Source organism: Desmodus rotundus, chromosome 11, assembly GCF_022682495.2.
Source record: "Desmodus rotundus isolate HL8 chromosome 11, HLdesRot8A.1, whole genome shotgun sequence".
In the NCBI taxonomy this organism is placed as follows: domain Eukaryota; kingdom Metazoa; phylum Chordata; class Mammalia; order Chiroptera; family Phyllostomidae; genus Desmodus; species Desmodus rotundus.
Genome location: NC_071397.1, coordinates 13545215 through 13568544, shown reverse-complemented (window position 1 = coordinate 13568544; position 23330 = coordinate 13545215). Strand labels below are relative to the sequence as shown.

At 42.9% G+C, this 23330-nt stretch overlaps 1 protein-coding gene across 1 annotated transcript; it reads left to right on the top strand.

Annotated features, from left to right (window-relative positions):
- The first annotated feature begins 14414 nt into the window (after positions 1-14414).
- On the top strand, positions 14415-15482 carry C11H6orf141 (chromosome 11 C6orf141 homolog). Its single transcript, XM_053914329.2, has one exon. The coding sequence runs from the start codon at positions 14907-14909 to the stop codon at positions 15480-15482; it is 576 nt and encodes a 191-aa protein (XP_053770304.1). The 5' UTR covers positions 14415-14906.
- The last annotated feature ends 7848 nt before the right edge of the window (positions 15483-23330 follow it).

Here is a 23330-nt window from a genome sequence, read left to right as displayed (position 1 = left end):
ACGCATGGAGCAATTTCTGAATAAGGAGAAGGTCAAGGAGAAGAAAGGGGCTGTAGATCAACACAGGGTCTGATTCAGTGGTGACTTGAGTAACTTCTTCAATATAATATACAAACCGGCGAAGAGTTTTAAGCAACGTATTAATCGGTTTGGAAATGAGTTTTGGAAGACTATTGCAATAGTCTAAGCAAGAGACGATACAAGTTCAGCTTGGTTTTGAATGCTGACAATGACGATGACGAGAAGTGAATCCTTTACTGGAGCAACCAGGAGAAAAGGAGTCAGAACTTACTGCCTGTAGGGTGTGATGAGGGAAATGCTGACAATGGCCTTTAGGTCTCTATGTTGTGAAACTCGGGGCTGGTGGCATTTTTCACTGAGATAGGACACCCTGGGGCAGTGGCAGGTCTGGGGCAACTGGGAGCAGAGGAAATTCTTTGGTTTGGGGTCACTGAGTTTTGAATTATACAAATAATAAGATCAAGTAGGATATTTGAGTCTCACAGATGGTATAGAGATGTAAATTTAGGGGTCATCATAGGCTTATAGGTGGTAGCAAAGCATGCATGTATTTGGCTGAAACTGCCTAGGACTGGAACTTGAGTAGACAAGCTTTAAGGCGGAGTGAAGGGGAAGGCTCTGGAATAGGAAAAGGAGCAGCAGCAGAAAGAGGAAAGCGGGGAGGTGACCATCACAAAAAAGAAAGGAGAAAAACTTCAAGGCAGGGATGGTCAATAGTGTCAACTCACACTGAGGCCAAGAATATATAAGGAATAAAACATTTCCATTGCGCTATCAAATATTTTAAAGACATGTACCAAAAAGAAGCCAGAAACAAGAATACGCCCTGTCTGGTTTTGTTTATATAAAGATCAAAACCAGGCGAAACTAATCCGCAGACTGAGAAGTCCTGAGGTAGCTGCCCTTCAGAAAGGCAGTAACTAGGAGAGACCATGAGAAGTGGCTTCTGCTTTCTGGTAGTATTCTCATTCTTTACTGGGGTGGGTTTTACATGTGTTCATTTGGGGAAAGCTCATTAAGCTATACAATTATGATTTATGCACTTTTTGGCATGTAAGCTACACTGCAATATGAAATACCCATTAGCAGAAAACAGGCCTGGAATCTGAAGTGGGGGAGATTGAATTTTGACCCAACAATTCCAAAATTTATCCTACTGGAATAAAAGCAAGTATATAAATTGTTTGTAAAGATTGAAAATGAACTAAATATTTTAAATAACTCTGATTAAATACAGTTAATCCATTCAATGAAACCGTGTGGGACACCAGACAACCATGATTGCTGATACGGAAAACGTGTGTGGTAACACTAGCTGCAAAGCAATTACAGAAAAGTTACGCATCATCCATTTAAACTTCAACCGTGAAGAGGTAAATACTTCTGAAAGCAGCCTAATGGCTTTTACTAGCGAGGCAGGAGCCTTTGGTAAGACAGAGTAAGTACAGTATTTCATGGTATGGTCACAGCTGGGTGTGAGGTGACGAAAGGAGTCGATACAGTTAACATGCTCAGCTCTGGGTGGATGGTGACCAGGTTTTGCAAGTGTCTGTGTATTTTAGCAAGAACAGCTATTCACTGTAAGATGATGCGGACACCAGCCCGCAGTGTCTGCAGCATTATGGATGAGACGAGACAAATGCACACAGACTACAGAAATCCTATGGAGGAAAAGGGATGACACGGCAGCTCTCTCAGTGAAAGAGAGGACCAGCCTCCTGGACAGGCTTTTATTGCTTTTCTGGGCACATTACATTGAGGGTGGTCCTCATTTACTATGCACAGGTTCGCTTCAGGTGATTACCTTTTACAGAAAACAAAGGAGAGGATGTTGCTAATTACATCAAAAAAGAAGGATATTTGCAAATGTAAAGGGAAAAGTGGTTGAACTGGTTACACTGGTCCTTAAAAGGTTTAGCATAGTAGGAAGTTACTTTAAAGATATGCAGTAAACATTTGCTGCCTCAATTCAGGGGGAGGGAGTTTTAGCAAAATCAAGTCTCAAAGTAGCCCGGGTACAATGCAGGCCTGATTCCCCACGAGAGAACCTATCCGTGGGTGTGGGTCCTGTGTATGGGACCTCCCCTCCACCCCCAGCCTTTCCTAGTGGGGGCTTGGCTACCTTTCCCACGCCATGCGGAACAGTCTTCTATAGTAAGGCCCACTAAAGGGAAATATACAGGAACAACTGAGAATTCAACCTGCTCAAACTTTGGGAGCAAGATAAGGCAGTGCAATTTGGAGGGATATTTATACATCCTCTAAAACAGAATCTAATCTAACATTACAAGTTTTGATTCTCTTCACTTTGCCTTTTTAATCACAAATTTGTTTGGAGATTTGAATTCTGAGAAAGAACATGAAATCACTATGAATTAAATTTCCTTAAGTTGTCCATGACGATACCTGAAGTTTTGTATCTATTGTCCCTCACCTCAGTAACACTGGCGTCAAGCAAAATGAAAACTGAAAGTAAAACAGCAGGTGGAATAGCAGAGCACTAACTGCAAAGATTACTTCCTCCTTCTAGCCCGGGACGTTTGCATTAAAAATTATTTCAATGGGGATAATGAAAACAATACAAGTATAAAATACAGAAGAAGGAGCTACACTTCACATACTAGTTCCCTTTTAACAAGTTTCTAATAGCCCAAGTTTCTCAGTCTCTGGTAGGAATCTTAGCCCCAACTCTAACACTCTTTGCTTTTTCTGATTTTGACACTTACTGACCTGGAAGAATGAGACAGAAGAGGGACTAGCCTCTCCCAGCTTCTCCTCTTCCTTTTATCCCTCCTACCTCAGCAGTGCTGGTACCTATATGTATTCCCCACCCTGTTCCAATTCTGTTCACTTGTTGAGTGAACTTTTTCTTTCTGGAGTGACCTTTTTTCCACTCCCCCTTATTCCTGCCCCTGTGATTTAAAAAATTATGGCCCTGGCCAGTGCGGCTCAGTTGGTTAGAGTGTTGACCCCTGTAACCGGAAGGCTGCTGGTCAGGGCACATCCCTAGCTTGTGGGTCCAGCCCCGGTCAGGCCGGGTATCATCCCCAGGCTCAGCATGTATGGGGGCAACCAATCCATGTTTCTCTCTCCCCCTTCCTCTCTGTCTAAAAGCAATGATCCATTCTGGTCAGGGCACACACCTATGATGAGGGTTCCATCCCTGGTTGGGGCTCATACAGGAGGCAACTAGTCAATGTTTCTCTCTCTCATTGATGTTTCTCCCGCCACTCCCTCCCACTTCCTCTCTCTCTCAAATCAATATAAATTTATCCTCAGGTGAGGATTTTTAAATATATATATACACACACACATATAATTACAAATAAGAACAGCTAACATCTAGGCATTCCTTATATTATGTGTAGCTTTCTCTTCCATTAACAGATGTTTTTCCAAGGCAATATACGCTCTAGGTTTTACACACTATTAGCAGGCATGAGTTACATAGTAAGTCTATCAGACGTCATCCAGTGCCTGCAGTTACCGCAGTGAACACCAGATGTCAGGTTTTCGTTTTGGATTATTTTCCAAAGAGAGGGCACTGGGATTGTTTCTTGTTTCATCAGAATTTTTGCTACATTTTGCACTATTTCTTTTCAGCAAATTCCTGAGCCTAGACAAATTTATTCTAGGGCCTTTGAGAAAAATAGATATGTAATGGTAGCAATACAAATTCTGGGAGGAAAAAACAGGGTAAAAGGAGAGATTAACCCTACCAATATTAAAACATAACATAAGGATTACATCATTTAAAGTCGAGTAATACTACATGATTACTCAAACAATGAGACAGAAAAAAGGTCCCAAATAACAACAATTTCCTAGGAAAGTTTAAAATGAAATCAAAGTGACATTTCAAATCCCTGGGGTAAAGATGGCATTTTAAATAAATGACAATGAGACAACTGGGTAACAATTTGAAAAAAATAAAATTGGACTCTACCTTATACCGGAATAACCTCCAAACTGATCCAAGATACAAATAAATACATACATACACTTTTAAAAAGAAAAGATGTTATACAAATAATAGAAGAAAACACAGTCAAGTTTCTTCATAACCAGGACACAAGAAATACCTTTCTAAATTCAGAAACTAATAAATTCAGAAGTAATTAAAGAAAAAAATTAAGTTGGATAAATAAATGTGTGTGCATGTGTGTGATTTTTTAAGGACAAAATAACGTATCTAGAGTCAAAATACAAATAACAAACTAAGAAAAACTACTTGCAATTTATATCACAAATAAATGGCTATTTTCTATAACATATAAAGAGCCACAGCAACAACTATAAAGGACACATGGACAAAACCAAGAGGGGGTGGGAGCAGGGGAGGGAGGTGGGGATGGTTGGGGTTGGGGGGGAGAGGAGGGGGGTAAATGCAGACAACTGTACTTGAACAGCAATAAAATAATTAAAAATAAAAAATAAAAAGCCCTAAAAATTGAGAGAGAAAAATACCTAAACCCTATAGAAAAAAATGGGCAAAAGACATGGTTAGTTCACAGAAAAACAAAATGGCCCTTAAATATATGAAAAGATGCTCAATTTCACTCAAAAGAAAAACTCCATTAAACCCTTATGTGATATCATTTCCCGCCTATCGGACCGGCAAACATAGAAATTTTCGGGACCCAGGCTGGTGGAGCTGTGGAAAACAGACACGCTCACTCCCTGATAGTGTGAGTAGGAAATGTTCCAATTCCGATGAGGGGAAATCTAATAAAGTACATACGCACTTGTTCAAGCAATTATACGTTCAGGAATTTACCTAAATATTCCTCCATAAACGTAAAACAAATGTCTGCACAAGGCTACTCATTCTGACATTATTTGTAATAGCAAACGCTGGGAAACAACCTAAAATCCCACCCTAAAGAATCTGCTTGAATGAATTGGGATACATTCACACAATGGAAGACTTATAGTAAGCAATAAGGAAGTTTGCTATGAGATCATTTGTAATAACTTCCACAATATAAAGTTCTTTTTTAAAGCTAGGTGACAAGTGTTTGTAAGAAAGAGGGAGAAGAGTAGTGTCTATCAACATAAATTTCTACTTTTGCAAACACAGGAAAATTAAACCAGAACTCAATTATTTTTAAAATTGTTCATTTTTCAATTACCGATGATACACGATATTGTATTAGTTTCAGGTGTACAACATAGTGATTTAGACATTTATGTAACTTACAAAGTGATCACCCTGATAAGGCTAGTACCCCTCTGAAGCCACACACAGTTATTAAAATATTATTGACTATATTCTCTACAATGTACTTACATCCCTGTGACTATCTTTATAATTGGCTTCTTAATCCCTTCACCTTTTTCATCCATCCCACCAAACCCCCTCCTATCTGGTAACCATCTGTGTCTATGAGTTTGTTTCTGTTTTGTTCATTTACTTTGTTCTTTAGACTCCACTTATAAGTGAAATAGTGTGGTTTTTGTCGTTCTCTGACTTGTTTCACTTAACATAATACCCTTTAGGCCCATCCATGTTGTCACAAATGGTAAGATTTCATTTTTTACGGCTGAGTAATATTCCACTGCATGTATGCACCACAATTTTATACCATTCGTCTATCCATGGACACTTAGGTTGCTTCTTATTTTGGCTGTTGGTGGGATTGTAAACTGGTGCAGCCACTATAGAAAACAGTACAGAAGTCCTTGAAAAAATTAAAAATAGAACTACCATATGACCCAGCAATTCCACTTCTTCATATCTATCTGAAGAAATCCAAAACACTAATTTGAAAAGATATATGCACCCCTATGTTCATTGTAGCATTATTTACAATAGCCAAGATATGAAAGAAACTAGTTTTTAAGTGACCTTTAAGTAGTGGACATAGGGATGGAGGCAAAACTTCTCTGGAGATATCCTGTTTATATAGTTTTGACTTTTAAACAATGAACCTGGGGTTAAAAAATAATATCTTGTCCCTAGCTTTGTTGACTGAAAACACCTACAAGTAACAGCACCCAATGATCATTTCTTTTTCTTTTTAAAGATTGTATTTACTTTTAGAGACAGAGGAAGGAAGAGAGTGGGAGAGAAACATCGATTGATTGCCTGTCGTACGCATCCCCTCTTGTACACGCCCATCCACAGACAGAACCCGCAGCCTAAGCATGTGCCCGGACCAGAAACTGAACCAGTGACCTTTCACCTTGTGGGACGACACCCAACCAACTGAGCCACACTGGTCAGGGCCAATGAGCATTTCTATACTCAGATCTTTGTCTCCCAATAACTTTCAAAGAAAACAGGACTCTAGGAGAAAAGGCTAATTCCAGGTCTGTGACAGGGAAAGAACATCTTGGGCAAGAAAGCAAGGAAAGGCCCCAAGACTAAACGTGGTCCTGTCGAAAGGAGACAGAACTGGTGTAACAACCTCCTACCTGCCAAATGTGGTTTCAGACATAACAGCATTAAAAGTAACAATAATGCCAGGGGATTGTAACACATGGATCTGTTAAAAATACTTGAGCCCAGCCCTGGCTGGTGTGGCTCAGTGGATTGAGTGCCAGCCTGCAAAATAGAAGGGTCGCTGGTTTGATGCCCTGTGAGCTCCTGGTCCCTGTTTGGGGGTGAACAAGAGGCAACTAACTGAAGTTTCCCTCCCTCTCTTTCTCCCTCCCTTCTCCTCTCTCTGAAAATAAATAAATAAAGATCTTTAAAAATAAAGAAAAAAAGAAAATTGCTCTTTTGCAGTATAGCCAATTTAACAACCGATTCAGGCAAGGATCATTAGTGGATGATAAAGTCAGTGAATGAGTGCTTGTTGGGAAACAGGGTAATAATTTGCATTCCATGGTTTACATATTAACTGTAAAGAGTAAAATGCACCGTTAGAGTGGAGATGTCAGTGGTCACCATCTTAACCCAGTGGCCAAGCCTGGCACAAGCAACAGTGGAGCAGCCTAGCACTGTGCCCTCCAACAGGAGCCAGGGAGAAGCGCACTGAGTCACCCATGTGGAATTCTTGCCAAAAGCTACTTATCCTGAATCTAATCATAAGGAAACAGTCAGAAGAATCCAAATTTGGAATATTCTATGAGAAAATTAGCCTGAACTGTTCAAAAATTCAATGTCATGGGGGGAAAAAGCAGAGATGAGCGCTTCACTCTAGATTATAAGAGACCGAAGAGACTTAACCAACTGCAAGTCAAGAACATTCACTGAATTCTGGATTGAGAAATAAAATCTAAAACACATTTTGCAGACCATTTCAAATGGTTCCTAGTGTATGTGTGTGGAGAGAGACCAAATATGATAAAATATTAATATTAGTGAATCGAGGTGAAGAGGCCCTGGCTGGGTGGCTCAGTTGCCTGGAGCATTGGCCTACACCAGAAGGTTGTGGGTTCGATCCCTGGTCAGGGCACATGCCTGGGTTGCAGATGTGATCCCTGGTTGGGGCCCATATGGGAGGCAACTGGTGGATGTTTCTCTCTCTCTCTCTCTCTCTCTCCCCCTCTACCCCCTTTGTCTCTCTGTAAAACCCATGAAAAATATCCTCAGGTGAGGATTAAAAAAAGAAAATATAGGTGAAGCAGACAGCAGCTATTTGCTATACTCTTTTTCAACTATTTTTATGTTTGAATCAAATAGAACTATTGTACAGGCAGCTCAGCTCAAACTGTGTGCAAATGACCAACACAAGTCATTTAATATATTTTACATGTATTTTATATGTATGTAAAATATATAAAATATATGTAAAATATTTTAGTTAAAATGTTATTTTGTTCTCACTTTTCCTGCACTAAGGAGTTCTGTTTTATCTCTTCATTGGTAACCTCACGACTAATAATTATTAATAAATAGTGAAGTGTTATGTTTTACTCCACTCAAAAACCTTAAACCCAGACATAGGAGACAGTTTAGGTCAGCAACAGGTTATGAAACCCTGAGAGGCAAAGAATGCAGAAGTGGTCTCAAGGAGGAAAGAAAGAGAAAGCAGGGCTCTCATCTAGAAAAACATGCAAGAAAATACAGCAGAAATAGAAAATTGATTGATTCAACAATGGTGTCAGGGACTATTTTAGGTATTGGAGATATAGCAGTGATGTTACATTGCAGTGAGCAAAATAAACAAAAATCCCTGCCTTTATTTATTCTAGAGGAAATGGCATTTATTATGTGGCAGGCACTGCTCTAGGGAGGTTACATACACGCAAATTAACTCCACCCCAACAACCTATGGCATTGGTGCTACGTTTACCCCCACGTCTCAGATGCGTAAACTAAGGGAAAGGGCCAGTATGCTGCCTAAAGTCACACAGCTACTATATGGCAGAGGTAGAAATCAAATGCAGGGAATTTGGCTTCACCACCCGTACTCTTAAATTCTGCACTGTATCACATAAAGTAAGGCAGGAACCGCAAAAAAAAAAAAAAAAAAAGGAGAAAGAGAAACGGCAAAAGAGACACAAAGCATGCTCAGAGGAAAGGATAGCTATCAGGAGTGTTAAACTAAAGAAGAGCTAAATTCCATACATTTCTTAATGAATTTTTAGCATTGAAATCAAGAAAATAGTATAAGATCGTCCTTACTATAAAAGTTGAGAAAGAGGGGAATGTCGAGAGAGGCAGTGGGGTTGCTAATGACCAGCTCAACCTACTATACCATGTTGGCCAAGACTTGCCCTTGAGGGGTGAATGTTGAAGTATGTGGAAGAGATAAAGAGATTCATTACTAATAGTTTCTTTGAGAGTCATGGACGTTCCTGATCAACTGGTTGGCAAACTTGCTAAACAAGGGACTCAGTATTTTCCACCCACTCTTTTTGGTTGATATAACGTACTAGCTACTTGGGACTGAAGTCTCTCTGGATGTAAAGTATTATTGAGGATTTCCACACCTGCATACCCCTGACCTGATCGCATGTACGTTGATTAAAATAATAATGAATTGGGGAGAAAAATTGCCTTGCCCCTTAAAAGTTTTCAGTATGACCTAATCAAGATTGGGTATTAATATCATTACCTTTATTTTACTAACCCAAGTAATTATTTTATTTAACATATTTAATAAATATGAATACACCCCTGTTGAGTCAAAGATAAAATTATCTCTGGAAAATATTACATGCTGCTGTTGAACTTTTGTTCATGCTCAGGAGGGATGTAAGGTAAAGAACAGGTTCTTTATTATCACTAAATGCTGACTCAATTACTAATGAGCCATTTCCTGTTTAGTAAGTTGCTTACTCATACACAATGAGAGAGCTCGGTCTTATATGCTAATCTCTGACAGCAAAGAAGGATGATGAATATACTTTAAAGCTTTGGATAATGCAGACAGCTGGCACTGAATTAAAATTTTTTAAAAAGATTTTATTTATTTATTTTTCAAGAGGGGAAGTGAGGGAGAAAGAGAGGAAGAGAAACATCAGTGTGTGGTTGCCTCATGAGTATCCCCCACTGGGGACCCAGGCATGCGTCCTAGACTGGGAATCAAACCGGTGACTGTTTGGTTCACAGGCTGGCACTCAATCCACTGAGCCACACCAGCCAGGGCTGAATTACAATTGTAAAACCTCATTTAAGCAGCTACTTCTCAGAGTGCTACATGAGTCATCCATTGCAGTTTGGGAGTGGAAAAATATAAAATTTTCTCCCATCTTTATAAGTTCTTCTGGCTGGAATAATAACCAAATTAACCTGAGGCAGATTAACAGGAGAAAATGTCCCAATTTATTATGTGTGTGCATATGGAGTACATAAGAATATGAGACCCCAGGACACATGGGCAGTTGAAGCTTCTATGCCATTCGGAAGTAAGGAGAGGGAGGCAGGAGCCTAGGGTTTCAAAGGGAAAGTAGGCAGTTCACAGGTAGGCGAGAAAGTGCAGACAAAGTGCACCGACGAACCAATTCCTGCTGGGCCACTCAGAAACAATGGGCACTCAGAGGCACCCAACAAACAGGCGACAAACAGGCATTGCTAGGTTTCCATCTGCTAGGTGAGTATGCTAACACGAATAGCTCCCTTCCTTTAAGCAGGTGTTCCTTCAGGCAGGCAACTTTCTTACTGAGTCCTTCATTTCTTAAAAATAACCAACTTAAAATAATTAATATCCCAAAAGGCACATTTTGGGGTGGCAAACTCTGTTCCCCGTCACAGTTAACTGGCAAACTTAGTATTCTTTGTCTTTAAACCCAACACCATAGAGCTCCCTACGGGAGTACCTACCCAAATCAATACAGATAAAATTCCACTTATTCCATGAAGCTTTCTTAACTACACTAGCTCTCACCTGTTTTCTTCCCTTCACTAGCTTTCTGTACTTTAACTTCTTTTTTGCTAATTGTGGTGCTTAAAATATACACATATTATTCTTAACTTTTCTTTCCTAGGGTCATAGCCTTAAACATAATCTACTTCAATGGTTCTCCTACTTGGTGGCCTGTTAGAATCATCCAGGAAGCAATTTATAAACTTGCCAGTGCCCGAGGCTGCCCTCCAAGGCAGCTGAACAGAAATCTCTTCGAAGGGCCCTGGCGGGGCAGCCCAGTAGGTGAGAGCGTCCTCCTGATTCGCTGCTCTGTCAGGGCACATATAAGAGTCAACCAGTGAACGCATAAATAAGTGGAACAACCAGATGATGTTTCTCTCCCTGCTTCTTAAAAAAAAATTAATAGAAAAAAATATCTCTTAGAGTGGGCCAGATAATACTTAAAAAAAAAAACAAACTCTCCAGGTGATTCCAATGTGCAGTCAAGTGTGAAAGGTGAAGAGGCAATTCAATTCATTCAAATTAGAAAATTTGGCTGTTTCCCGTCTATTAGTTTTGTCTCCCCAATGTGATTTTCAATTCCTAGAAAAAGAAATTCTTGCGTTTACTTAGCGAGAATAACAGAGTTGTTTGTGGTGAATGCATATCTAGCAAACAATAAATAAACTCTATTATCTAGTGATCCATTAACCCTTTCAGGCAGGGTGGCTTCAAAAAAAATACTCCTGCCTGCACCTTCTCCACTCCCTAGACGATTTATTTGAATCAGTAGAGGGCTGAGCTTCACGAACAGCCACCCCTGAGAACCACCAGTGACCTATTTCCTGTAAAAATGCTGTGTGCGTGACCACAAGCTGTCATGATATGACCAGCTCATTCCTTTCTAAAGATGGAAAACATTATCTGAACAAATTAATTCACCAACAGACACAATAAGAGTGAGTGAACCTAAGAGTAGCCTTTGCTGAAAGACAACTCTGTTGCCAAAGGCACAAAGAGTCTCTTAATCTGCCAGTGTACCAAGGACTCTATAAAATAGTGACGTGGTAACTTTCAAATCAGATGCAGGAACGCGAACTGTCACCAATGTGATGAATAGAAAAGCCCTTTATCATTCCGTTTGCCACAACTCTTTGCATTTCCTAAGTTTTAAGAGTGAAACCTTGTTAATGTATTAATTTATTTGATTAATGTATTGATTCAATAGATGTATTGATTCATTTCTTAATGCCAGAGTCCCCTCAACTTGTATGCAGCCAAACAACTAAAAATCTATCCTGGCCTCAGTTTATCCCCTCACTTTTCACCCCACCCTCCCCCTGCCCCGGCATATATTCCCATTTTATTTCAGGGCATGGCATTATATGCTTCCCAAATTAACAAATTTTAAATCCCAGCAGCCGGGGCAGCAGGAACACACCTGCACTGAAAATTAGGTTTGATTTTTTATCCTGCTTCAGCTAGTAAAAATGTACCCTTGAGAAATTATGGGGCATTTCACTAAGTGGAGTTGGGAGGTGCTTCTCGTAGGATTTAGACTTAAATTAGATGATTCTAAGGAAGCAGGAGCTGGTGCTTGATTAGATCTTGTCAGGAAACAGGACAACTCAGAAAAACAGTGCCTTGGCATTTTTCTATCAAAGGAATTTATCAAGGGAATTGAAGCAGGAAAAGATTAGCGGTATCACCAGCAAAGCAGCCAGGGTCACTTAGCCGTAAGAGGGGGAGGTCTGATCTTGTTATGGTTTTGTAGTGACCCTTTACACGGACAGTGTTTGTATTACGTGCATTGAGTCCGTGCAGTAGGTACCGACTAGGCCTGGCTGCCAGCAGGGCTGTTCTATTGTTGCCTTTTCACAAGTAAAACACTGTTCGGGAGGCCAGCTTTTCGGGCCAACTATAAAACAAAGCCAGAGGCATGCGAGTGAAGGGCGAGCCTTCTAAAGGCAAAGGCACTGAAATAACAGCACGATAGTCCAGTAGAGGCATTTACCTTAAGGTCTGGACCAAACAGGAAAAGAGAGGGCCAGGTCCCGGGGAGGGTGGAGGATGTGCTGCCAAGGACAGGCTTCTTTTGACGCTACCCAGGCAAGGTGTCTACCTTGACTTTTCAGACTCCCGGGACGTGAATTGTTTTACTACCCCTCACTGGCCTGAAGCTATAATAGGCAATCCAGAGAGGAAGCACATGGGGTCGCGTCAGCACCGTTCAGCAGTCTTTCGGGCAGACACCACCACCCGGGAGGCAAGCTACCTGTTTCTCAGGCTTATATTCTTTTTAGACTTTGTCTCATTGAAGTTTAGTTCATTTAGCATTTCCTCTTCATGTTTTTTCATGCATTCACACACAACTTCTTGACGTCTAGAAATTCAGATGCTGCATGATGGGTGAATGTGTCTCTCAACAAATAGACGCTTCCCGTCCTCCAATAGTGAAATATTCAATACTGAAATATTGGCAGCAATAAATCTTGTGATTTATATTAGGCTTCCCTCAGAAAACAGACCTCTTCATTGGAAATGCCCCAATATTCCTGAAAGGAAGAAACATAAAGTGTTCTTAGTGACATTGGAAAGCAGCAAAAAAAGGCCTAGAGATTATCCATTCAGATTTGGTGACGTCTCTCATGATGTTGTCCAGGGACTAGTAGCTTCAGGGTTACTGAGGGTCTTGATAAAACTCCATATTCTAAGCCCTGCCCCAAACCTAGAAGAACATACCCTGAAAGAAGGTTCAGGCATTAATTTGCAGGTGATTTTCATGTATATTAAAGTTAATTTGTTGTTTCCTAATTTGGGGCAGAGAATTTGATGTGTTCCTACATAAAAAGAAGAAAACTTCAAGAGGACAAGCAACTTGCTTTGCTCCCCCAGATGTCCCCCTCGCCTAGAAGAAGGTGTTGACATGTAGCACACACTCAGTAATTGCTGGCTACGTAAATAAATAAACAGGAAAGAACATGAAGTCATAGGCTTAAAATAGGAAGGTAATTTTTTTAATTAAAAAAAGTTTTGCAGACAACTGTAATTGAACAATAAAATAATTTAAAAATTGAAAAAAAATTTAAACTGATTTTAGAGAGAGAGAGGAACATTGATTTGTTGTTCCACTTCTTTATGCGTTCACTGGTTGATTCTTATATGTGCCCTGATCTGAGATGAAACCCTCAACCTTGGTGTGTTGGACGAGGCTCTAACCCCCACTGAACTACCCAGCCAGGACCAAAACAAGAAAGTAATTTAAAATAGGAGCAAGCATTTAAACGTTAGAATTCTGGCTCCACGGTTTACGAATACTTAAACCTCCCTGTTCTTCAACGTTCTTAAGGAGACTACTACTTCCTTACTTTGTTGTAAAGAATAAATGAGTTTAAGTGTATCGAGGACTTAGAACAGTCCTTGTTTAAGACACTCAAAAACTTTACTGAGTTGCGACTTAGCAGAAGCCAGCCCAAGGTCAGGCATCTCATCCGCCAGACCTGACCCAAGGTTTCTCACTTTCTGTTGTTGTTCTATAACTTGGCAGACGTCAGGAAGTCCTCTCTTTCCAAATGTCTCTTCCAGCACCCCACTTGATCCTTCATATATGAGCATACATTTCTATTATTGCAGTCATTTTTATAAGCAGACAGGAAAACCGAGCAGGTTCTAATAAAACAAGCACCTGCCACCATGAACGGACTGGAAATGACAAACCAAGCTCCCCTTTCCCTGTTTCCCCCGTTAACCTCGGGCACAGGTGAGTGCGGCAGACAGAGCGCCTGGCAGTGAGTCGATTCCAAAAGCCTCCGCACAGATACGTACATTTTTAACCCCCGGAGTTAAAGAGAAAGGGCCTGGAGGGAGGGGGGCAGGATTTTAAAAACGATGTGAACACAAAACTTTAAATCCTACAGTTCACTGGGCGTTTTGTGTTGGTTTTGTTTCCATTTGATCTCATTAAGCCCCTTCCTGGGGTAATCTTGGAGGGTAACCCAAATGGACACGGGTGTGGCCACTGCATTCCAAAGGAGGAACAACCAGCGAAAGCCCCTTTCCCGAAGCCTTCCCCAGTCTGATCCTTTGATCTGTATTCGATTATCCTGCCGGCACCGTGGGGGTGGATGCGGAGTGCACACGCAACCCTTTTTCCGGAGAATTTGATGAAGGCAGGTAATTAAAAAGAGTAAGCTTCCTCATTCCTTCCCGCGCGTTCTTTGGCCCTTTGTTGGGCAATTCAAAGGCACGCGGTAGGAGGGGGCTGTGCCTCTCGGCTGCGGAGAAACACGGAGAGTGGGAAGCGGATCGAGCTGAGCAGTACGAGGAAACAGAATCAGAAATACGACGGAGGCATCAGGGTGACCGTCCGGGGCTGGAGTGGGCGGAGCAGCGATCGAGGGTGACAGGCCTTCTGTGCTGCCGTGGCTGCCGTGGCTAGAAGCCGGGGTGCAAGGCGAGAGGCGAGGGCCCGGAGCGGGGCGGGGTTCTGCCCGCCTCCCCCCCGCCCCCCGCGGCCGAGGGCGGCTCGCAGCCCCTGCTCCGGCGGGCGGGGCGCCGGGGGCCGCGCGACCACACCTGGGGCTGCGTGTCCCGCAATTTCCCGAGCGGGGCGGACTTTGCTGGGTGAGCCAGTGAAGGCACCGACCAATGAATGACCCCCCCACCAGCATGGGGGCCCCGGGTCTCCGCGGAGCCAAGCATCTCACGGGCTGCCCTCGCAGCCTGCGGCAAGCGGGGTCCTTTCCGCCCGAGGTGGGGCGCGGGCCCCCCCTGGCCGCGGGCACCCCGAATCCCGGGGCAGGCGGAAGCCCGACCAGCGGCCACGAGGACTGCGGGGCCGGGCAGAATCTGGACTCCTTGTCCTGGGTAAGAGACAAAGTGCTCTTTCTTCTTCACCCAGAGAGAGGGCTGGGGACTCAGGCGGATCCTGCTCCGCAGGAGGCGGCTGGTGGGGAGGACGGTTCCCAGACGGGCGGAGACGTCCTGGAGAGCCCTGCTCCTCACTTACCACGAGACAAGCGGGGTCCCTGCGGCCACACGGACCGTCCCGCCGGAGCCCCGCCGCGGGACAGCGCAGCCCCACCCAAGCCCGTGCTCGTGCGGGTGGTGGATTACCAGGTGACACAAGAAGTCCTGTGGACCGCGTGGACGAGGGGCTGCATGGCCTCGCGGACAGAGGAGCGCTCCATGACCATGGTCACGTTTCGCACCAACAAGGAGTGAGGCGCGCTGTGGGGCGCACGGACCCCTGGGGAACCCCGCGCTCTCGGCGCGGAGAGAGGCGCCACGAGTCCACGCGGCGGAGAGACGATCTTTCCAGGGCCACAGGCACCTGATTTCCAAGGAGATTAAACAGGAAGGAGGAGCCCATTAAAGTTCTGGGCTGGCAGACAAACGGTAATCCTCCAGAAAAGAAAATGCTCTCCTGCAGCCCCAACCTGCAATTAACAAGCAGCAGGGACCTTTGGGGACTGCCGGGGGTGCGTGGGGAGGCAGCTGATGGCACCCCGCACGCATCGAAGAAGACAGAACTGTAAACAACACATTACCTCGTTTGTGGCTTACATACTGTGAGGGGCCGGAGACCTACCTCGTTCACAAGAGGGGAAGAAAAGGTATTTTGGAATTAACAGAACGTGGGAATTTTGAAATATGAAAATCTGTTGTTAATTCTCCTTTTGCAATACTTGTCTCTTGACCTCTTTTCTGTCTCCCCACTTGCTCTTTAAGACAAAAGCAGAAATGAGTTTGAGGTCTGCTTTCTGCAAAGGGAATGGGGGTAGATGGGGAGAGGGGCCTGTTTTTTAACAGCTGAAAAATAAAGTAACAATACGTGGGAAAATTAAAACAGCAGCAAGTAAACATTTTTTTTTTTTTTTTTTACTTCCTTCTGCTGTGCACATATTCCCCCGCCCCCGTTTAAGTGCTAGGAAGGAAAAAGAGGGCTAGGAAAAGTGGGGACAGCAGGCTGAGCTCCGACAGCGAGATACCATTGAAAAGGGCTTTACCCCAAAGTGTCTACTAGTTCAGTAAAAATACTGTTAATCTGAAAATTTTAAGTATGGTAGAGTTCAAATACTGCAGATGAATCTGATCCACAGATAGAAATGTATAGCTTGCCGTAAAACGACTGTATCTTATTCTTGCCTATGTAGTAAGATATGTAGTCAAGGCCTGTTGAAAAGACATCTCTCTTGATGCTGTTGGAAAATATTCCTTCTGGCGCCATGAAAGGAACTTTAAAAAAACAAACTTATTCCTCTATTTATTAAATACCACCTTTATTAACCTGTTAGCAGTGTGGCCTGGTTTGGAAATCTGAGGAGCCAAGCACTCCTTCTGGAGATGGACTACTCCATCTGGACAAGGGGGGTATTTGGTTACTGCACGAATTAACAAGACAAGGGGGACTTTGGCTTATGAGGAGTAAGCTGTTCAGCCATCCTCTACCCCACCCCTCCTCTTTGCCCTCTGTCTTCAGGTGAGAGCTTGAAGTGCCCTCAAGCATACTCTGATCCACTTCTTGCCTCCTGGCAGGCAAGACAGGTAAACTATGTCCTTGTTTTATAGATGAGCCAACCTTGGCCCAGAGGTCATGTGGCTTGTGGAGGTCACACAGCTAGTCCTGTATCTGCTTAACAAATAATACAGGTGGCTGTGTTCCAATAAAACTATCTGTGGGCACTAAGACTTGAATTTCATGTAATTTCCCAATGTCATGAAATACTATTATTCTTATTTCTTTTCAGCTATGTAAACATGTAAAAGACATTCTTAGCACACAGGCCACATGAAATTGGTTATGGGCCTGATCTGGCCAATGGCCTGTAGTTTGCTGAACCTTTTATGATCGATCATAAAATTCAGACTACCGGTATAACCAATTGGGTGCAAAATAGGTTAGATACAGTCTCTAATGTAAAACGCAGTTGCAATCTATTTGAAGGCAACAGTTATCCTCGTGACAACATTGAAACGAAGCCCCAGTGCAAAAAGGGCTTTCACTCTTTGGCACATAGCAGAGCCCCAGGCCTGTGGTCAGCGCGTGCAGGGCAAAAATCAGACCAGAGACTGGACGTCCATGTTGATTTGTACTGACATTGTACACATGATGTAAATGTAGACTAGCTTGCCCTGTTCCTTATATCTAGGTGCTAACCATCCCCAAAGCATAAACAATTACCTATTTCAATCACTCCAGATAAAACCAACTGCACCAAGTTAGACAAGGACATGATCACCTCTCGCGTAACAGATAGGAAGGGCCTTTCAAGGGACTTCTAGGGAGTCAAAAGATGCCGAGGGCATCCTGAGTTTTCTGACTTGTGTTTATGAAAAGTACCACAGCCACCTTCATGTCCCCGAGTCCTGCAAGGCGTGTGGGCTGAGGAGTCTCCGCTGTCAGTGCTCCAGCCCAAGAGACTGACACTTGAGCTGATCTGTGTCCAAAACTGCTTGGTGGGTAGAAAAGGTAATAAAGGCACCATAAAGTAAACCTTTCTTTTTCCCCAACAACCCTGCCTGACTCCCCTATGAGGTTAATTTCACACCTGATGTAATAACTTTGGTCATGAGTCATATGCCCCACATGACAGAGTACTGACTATAGCCAATGAGAAAAGCCTCTTCAACGTGGATCAAAAACGGGAGCATCGTCTGGTTGCCTTCTCTATGGAGGCAAGCTCTAGATTCAAGCTTCTTGAGTTTAAAACTGCTCCACCTCTTCTTACTGTGACTTTGGGCAAGTGCTTGATCTCTAGGTGCCTCTGCGTCCTCATTTGTGAAATAATAAATGCTATCAATCTCATAGGATTATTTTTTCCCTAGGATTAAGTTAAATGAAAAACACTTAGAACAAGGCTTCGCATAAAGTGAATGCTCGAAATTAGCTATTTAAAAAAAAAACTACTTGTTTATTTTTAGAGAGGGGAAGGGAGGGAGGAAGAGTCAAGAAACATCAATGTGTGGTCGCCTCTTACATGCTCCCTACTGGGGACCTGGCTGGCAACCCAGGCATGTGCTCTGGTTGGGAACCCAGGCATGTGCCCTGGTTGGGAATTGAACCAGCAACCTTTTGGTTCACAGGCTGGTGCTCAGTCCACTGAGCCACACCAGCCAGGGCTCAAAATTAGCTATTATCATTGCTAGTGAAACCAGAAAAGCTGGTATTCATGCTGCCTGTCACATACCAAACTCCGTAAGCAGAGACAGGGACCGAATCTTTATGGGCGCTTTATTCAGATGGCTGGTGATCTCAGAATGGGTTTGTGCCCTAACAGACCATCTTCCATTTCCTTCCACGCCAGCCTTTTTATACAGAACAAGGTGCAGTGAGGGGTTTTGAAATTCCGGGAAAATTAAATTAAAGAACTGCAGCATTCTCACCCTGGGGGGTAGCTGTCCCGGGGAGAGGCATCCGTCTCTCCCTGGAACAGAATGACTCCGTACATCTTCAGCTGTGCCCCTGGAGGTCAGCTGTCTCAGGAGAGTGGTTGGCGGTACCTGCAGCTCCTGGAATAATAGCTTGAACATATGCATTACCTACTAGGCTTATTAACTGTTTACCTTAAACTAAGAATTTTCCAACTTTTGAGTCCCCTATCATTAGTGTGATTATTTTTAGTTCACTTTCATCCTCACTAGCTCGAGTCTCTTATTTAATAAAATAGCTGAAGGCATACAGCCCCAGAAGTCCTGTGGAACTCAAGCCAGTGATTTTCGTTCACTCTTCTCTCCATTGCTGAAAGAAGACTTATTTCTACCTTTTTCCAACACTCACTGTAGTAAATACATTCCTTAAATTCCTTAGAAATGACCTCCACATCTTGTAATAAAGATTGACCCTGGGGTTCAAAAACCTACCATGCACCATGCTGGAGTCTCTGAGGGGGTTTCACACACTGATTGGTGCCTGTTGGTTGGTGGGAGCTTTGAATACTTTCTTTTTAGGACCCGTCAAGGTCGGTTTATTTTCCCTCTGGGACTTCAAATCTAATGCTCTGGTTGTTAGTTTTGTTTTCCCTCCAAGATTTTAAATCTACCTGCTCTCTTTGTAAGAGAAGAAAAGAATGGGTACAATTAGTTTTCATTGTATCTCCTTTCTTTTAAAATGTATTTCAAGTCAGCTTAACTCCATTTGTTAGGTTGCAAGGGTCTCAAGGTCTGGCCAGCTTTTACTAAATGTCATTCTTGCCTCACGTGAATGTGCAACACAGTAATTTCCCAAAAGAGCTGTAAATAGGACTAGCTTGACTGGAACCCACCTGATAAGTATAACTAGCTGCAAAGAAGAAAACACAGAGTTAACCAAACGACGTATCTAAGCAATGGCTAAGCCTCCTTTCCAGGGAGAGAGAGCTTTGGATGTGTGTGAATCCCACCTCCTTTACTCGCTGCAAGTAAATAAAACTACCTAATGACACCCATGCCTAATGCAAGCACCCCCACAGTGAACCCTCACCCCAATACTTTCATCCAAATATGTTGAGGTTATTTTTAACTCCTCTAAAAATTTAAGTACAAATACTTTTTAAAGCACTTACCAACCTCCCTGTTAAATGCCTGCAATGTACTTACAGATTTTCATTAGACAGAGGGCTCCCTGATATGAAAATAAATTGAAGTACTATTGAATTTGCTTCACAGATTTTCCCGATCCAAGCAGAACCCTGTCCTGTGAGGAGCCTGAGGAATCTTCTCCCATTCGCAGTGTCCTGGGAATGAATCCTGAGGGAGCCGTGGGCATCTTCAATACTAAGATGTCTCTGAGAATGGCTGGGTCTTGGCTCTCTGCTCTCACCTCTGTCTCACCAAAAAGTGTGGCCATCTAAAATTGTCTCAGGTGTCTGCATCACAGCAAGGACTTCCAGAAGCCACCTGGCCACTCAGGAGACCCTGAGACAAATATCACAGTCACATAAGCACCACGGATCAGGCAAGTCAACCTCTTTTAAAATCTTGGTCCACAAAATCCACCGCTTTTGAGATTCATTACATAGGACTCGCTGCTCTTATTCTTGTTGGTTCTCCCCAGCACTTTGTGGCCTTTTGCTTAGAAAGAGAAAAAGCTTTCTATTAAAACAAAAAGTTACATTCACTGTAGAAAAGTTTGAGGAAATATTGTTTTGCTAGAGAAAAGAAAAATGGAATAAAAGAAAACAAAAACTTGTGACCCCACATCTCTTCATATTTGGTATGTTTCCAGTCTGTTTTTTTTTTCTTTCATTCTATTTTTATGTATGAACATGTACACTTCTGAGCATAAACTGTGTATAAAATTGGAGTATTGTCTTTATTCGAAACTAATGTAAGCTGATGCCACTCAAGGCCCAGTCTGTGGGCCAGTGGCACAGGCATCTTCAAGAACGTTTTTGGAGAAGCGGAGGTCAGGCCCCACTCCAGACCCACTGAGTCAGAGTCTGCAGCTGCAAGGTCCCAAGGAGGATCATGGTAAAGTTCGAGAAGCTCTGACATAATTGCTGTATGTAGCTCTGTATCCTACTTTGTCACTTACAAAAACTAAAACTTTTTTATTGTTCATAGATTCCTGCTCAATTGTTAACAATGCCATAGAAATGATACTTTGTGGAATTAGGAAAACACTTAGAGATTACAAAAAAGTTAAGTCTAGTATATATTGATCAGTGACTTGGCAAAGAAAGATCTAAAAAGCTTTGTAGTTTTTTAAAAAGCCTATTATTCTCATGTTTTTCCTAATAAAACGCTTGATTATTGGAGTTAAAACTAGAGTCATGTGTGGCTTAAAGACAGAGACATACGTTCTGAGAAATGTGTTTTTGCATTTGAGGCGTTTTCACCTTTGTGTGACCATCCCCGACACAGCACGCTCACACAAACATACATACATGGGACAGCTTACGACACAGGAGGCTGTATGGTACAGCCTGTTGCTTCTGTGCACCAAACCTGTCCAGCATGTTACTGTACTGAATTCTGTGGGCAGTTGTAACACAATGGTAGGTATTTGTATGTCTCAGTGTAGAAAAGGTACAATAAAGATGTGGTATAAGAGATAATATGATTTGTACACCCGTACAGGGCACTACCCACGAATGGAGCCTGCAGGACTGGACTTTGCCCTGGGCGAGTCAGTGAGTGCTGAGTGAATATGGAAGCCTGGGACATCATTGTACATGACCATGGGCTTTATAAACACGGCACACTTAGGCTGCACTAAATTTATCAAACAACACGAGGTTAAGCACAAGAGAAAATGATGCCGTTAAGACGAGCTAAACACAAGGTGTGCGGTGAGGCTGCCTCCGGGGTAACACAACAGACTGGTTTACAGCAAGCTTTTTTGTTTATAAAGTAGAAGACTGTGCTGCAAAATAATGACCAAAAGTATAGTAAATACAAAAACCGGTAATATGGTCGTTTATTGTTGTCAGGCGTTATGTAGCGTGCATAATTGCTTGTGCTTTTAGACAACTGGCAGTGCAAGAGGTTTGTTCACACGAGCATCACCCGGAACACGTCGGTGACCCTTGGCAGTGTGACTCCGGATGGTTACCGAATCACAAGGCGAAGGGAATTTCTCTGCTCCCATAATAGTCTATGGGACCACCATCTCAGATGTGGCCCCTCTGGACCCAGTATTTTCATGCAGCGCATGACTGTGTTTTGGAAATGTGGTTGTTTTATTATCTAAGAATGTGAAACACCCCTTAAGGGAAGGAGGGCAGGAAGTCATTAATGAAAGCAGAATTGCAACAGTTCCAAGGGCAGACGGGTCAGGACTTGTCTGCCACTTGTGATAAATTGCTAGGATGTGGGTGGGGTGGGGGGAGGTGGAGCCCAGAGCTGGAATCTTAATCAACTGATTCAGATAAGAAAACAAAGGCTGTGACTGGTGAGTATCTGGACCTCTTTATAACTCTAGTCTGTACTTTGCTCTTTAGTTAGGGCAAAAAACTTTGTAACGTCTCTAGGTGGAGAAAAGAAAACAGTTCAGTTTACTTTAAAATTATAATCAATTCTTAGGCACCATGCAGTGAGTAGATAACAAAACATAAGATTTGGTTAGCTTCAAAGCAAGGGATTTACTTTAAATTCTAATTCAGATTTCTAAGTATAAGATGGAATGAGTGCTTTCAGGAGACTGCAGCCTTCACACACACAAAAAAGGATACAAAAATACTCAGAGCTTGATGTAGGAAGGGAGTCAGTCAGCATCACCTGTGCTTGGCGGTAAGCAAAGGCGGGCAGGGCAGTGGGAAAGCTCTATGGTGATTAAAATGACCTTCACACTACCCTCAGCTTGACTAAGCTTTAAACGGGTTTCTTCCGGCAGGCACCCAACCTGCCTTATCTTAGAGCACTTACTTGAGAAAACTTGCAAATGTAAATTCTTTCTCTGCACTTGGAGATGTAAATCTTCTAACCTCTTGGAACTTTTATGCTCCTGAAGCTATCCCTTGGAAAGCTAATCAGGAGAAACAGTTTCCCCTAACCCCACAGTCTCTGTGATAGGGCTCGAGCCCCGCCTCCTGAGCATCGGCTAGTAAACAGGTGGCGTTCGTACTGGCGGTGACCAGCCTGCCCTAGAGTCTTCCCAAGTGCTTTCCTACCAGCTCAGCCCAGAGCTTCCCAAACCTCCCCACCTTTGGTTTCGCAGGAGTTGAGTTCAATCTCTGTCCCCTGTTGCAATCACCGTGACCAAGTCTACTACCTGTTTAACTTTGGTGCAATTTTTCTTCGACAATAACAAAAAAGGGAGGGCCCCATGTGTGCTCTGACTGGACGTTATCAGTATGGGAGAGCTAGAGGTCAACTGTCTAGAGGGGCTTCTAATAGAGGGGCTTAGGGGTTCTCTGGTGGGTCCTGAATGGGGAGGGTGCAAACCCGTAGGGAAGCTGGCAGTAACGAACCAAATCCCGATCTTCCTGGGCGGATTCAGAGGCTGCTGTTTGGCTCCCCAGGCTAGTTGCTCCAGAGGCTGTAGGTTAGAGTTCTACAACATGATAAATAGTATCAATCTCGTAGTTTTTCTCTAGGAGTAAGTTAAAAATACAGTGCCTGACATACAGTAAATATTCAAAAGTAGCTATA

Bases quoted from the DNA above. Each gene is read 5' to 3' on its own strand.
- C11H6orf141 (XM_053914329.2), top strand. From the start codon at position 14,907: ATGAATGACCCCCCCACCAGCATGGGGGCCCCGGGTCTCCGCGGAGCC.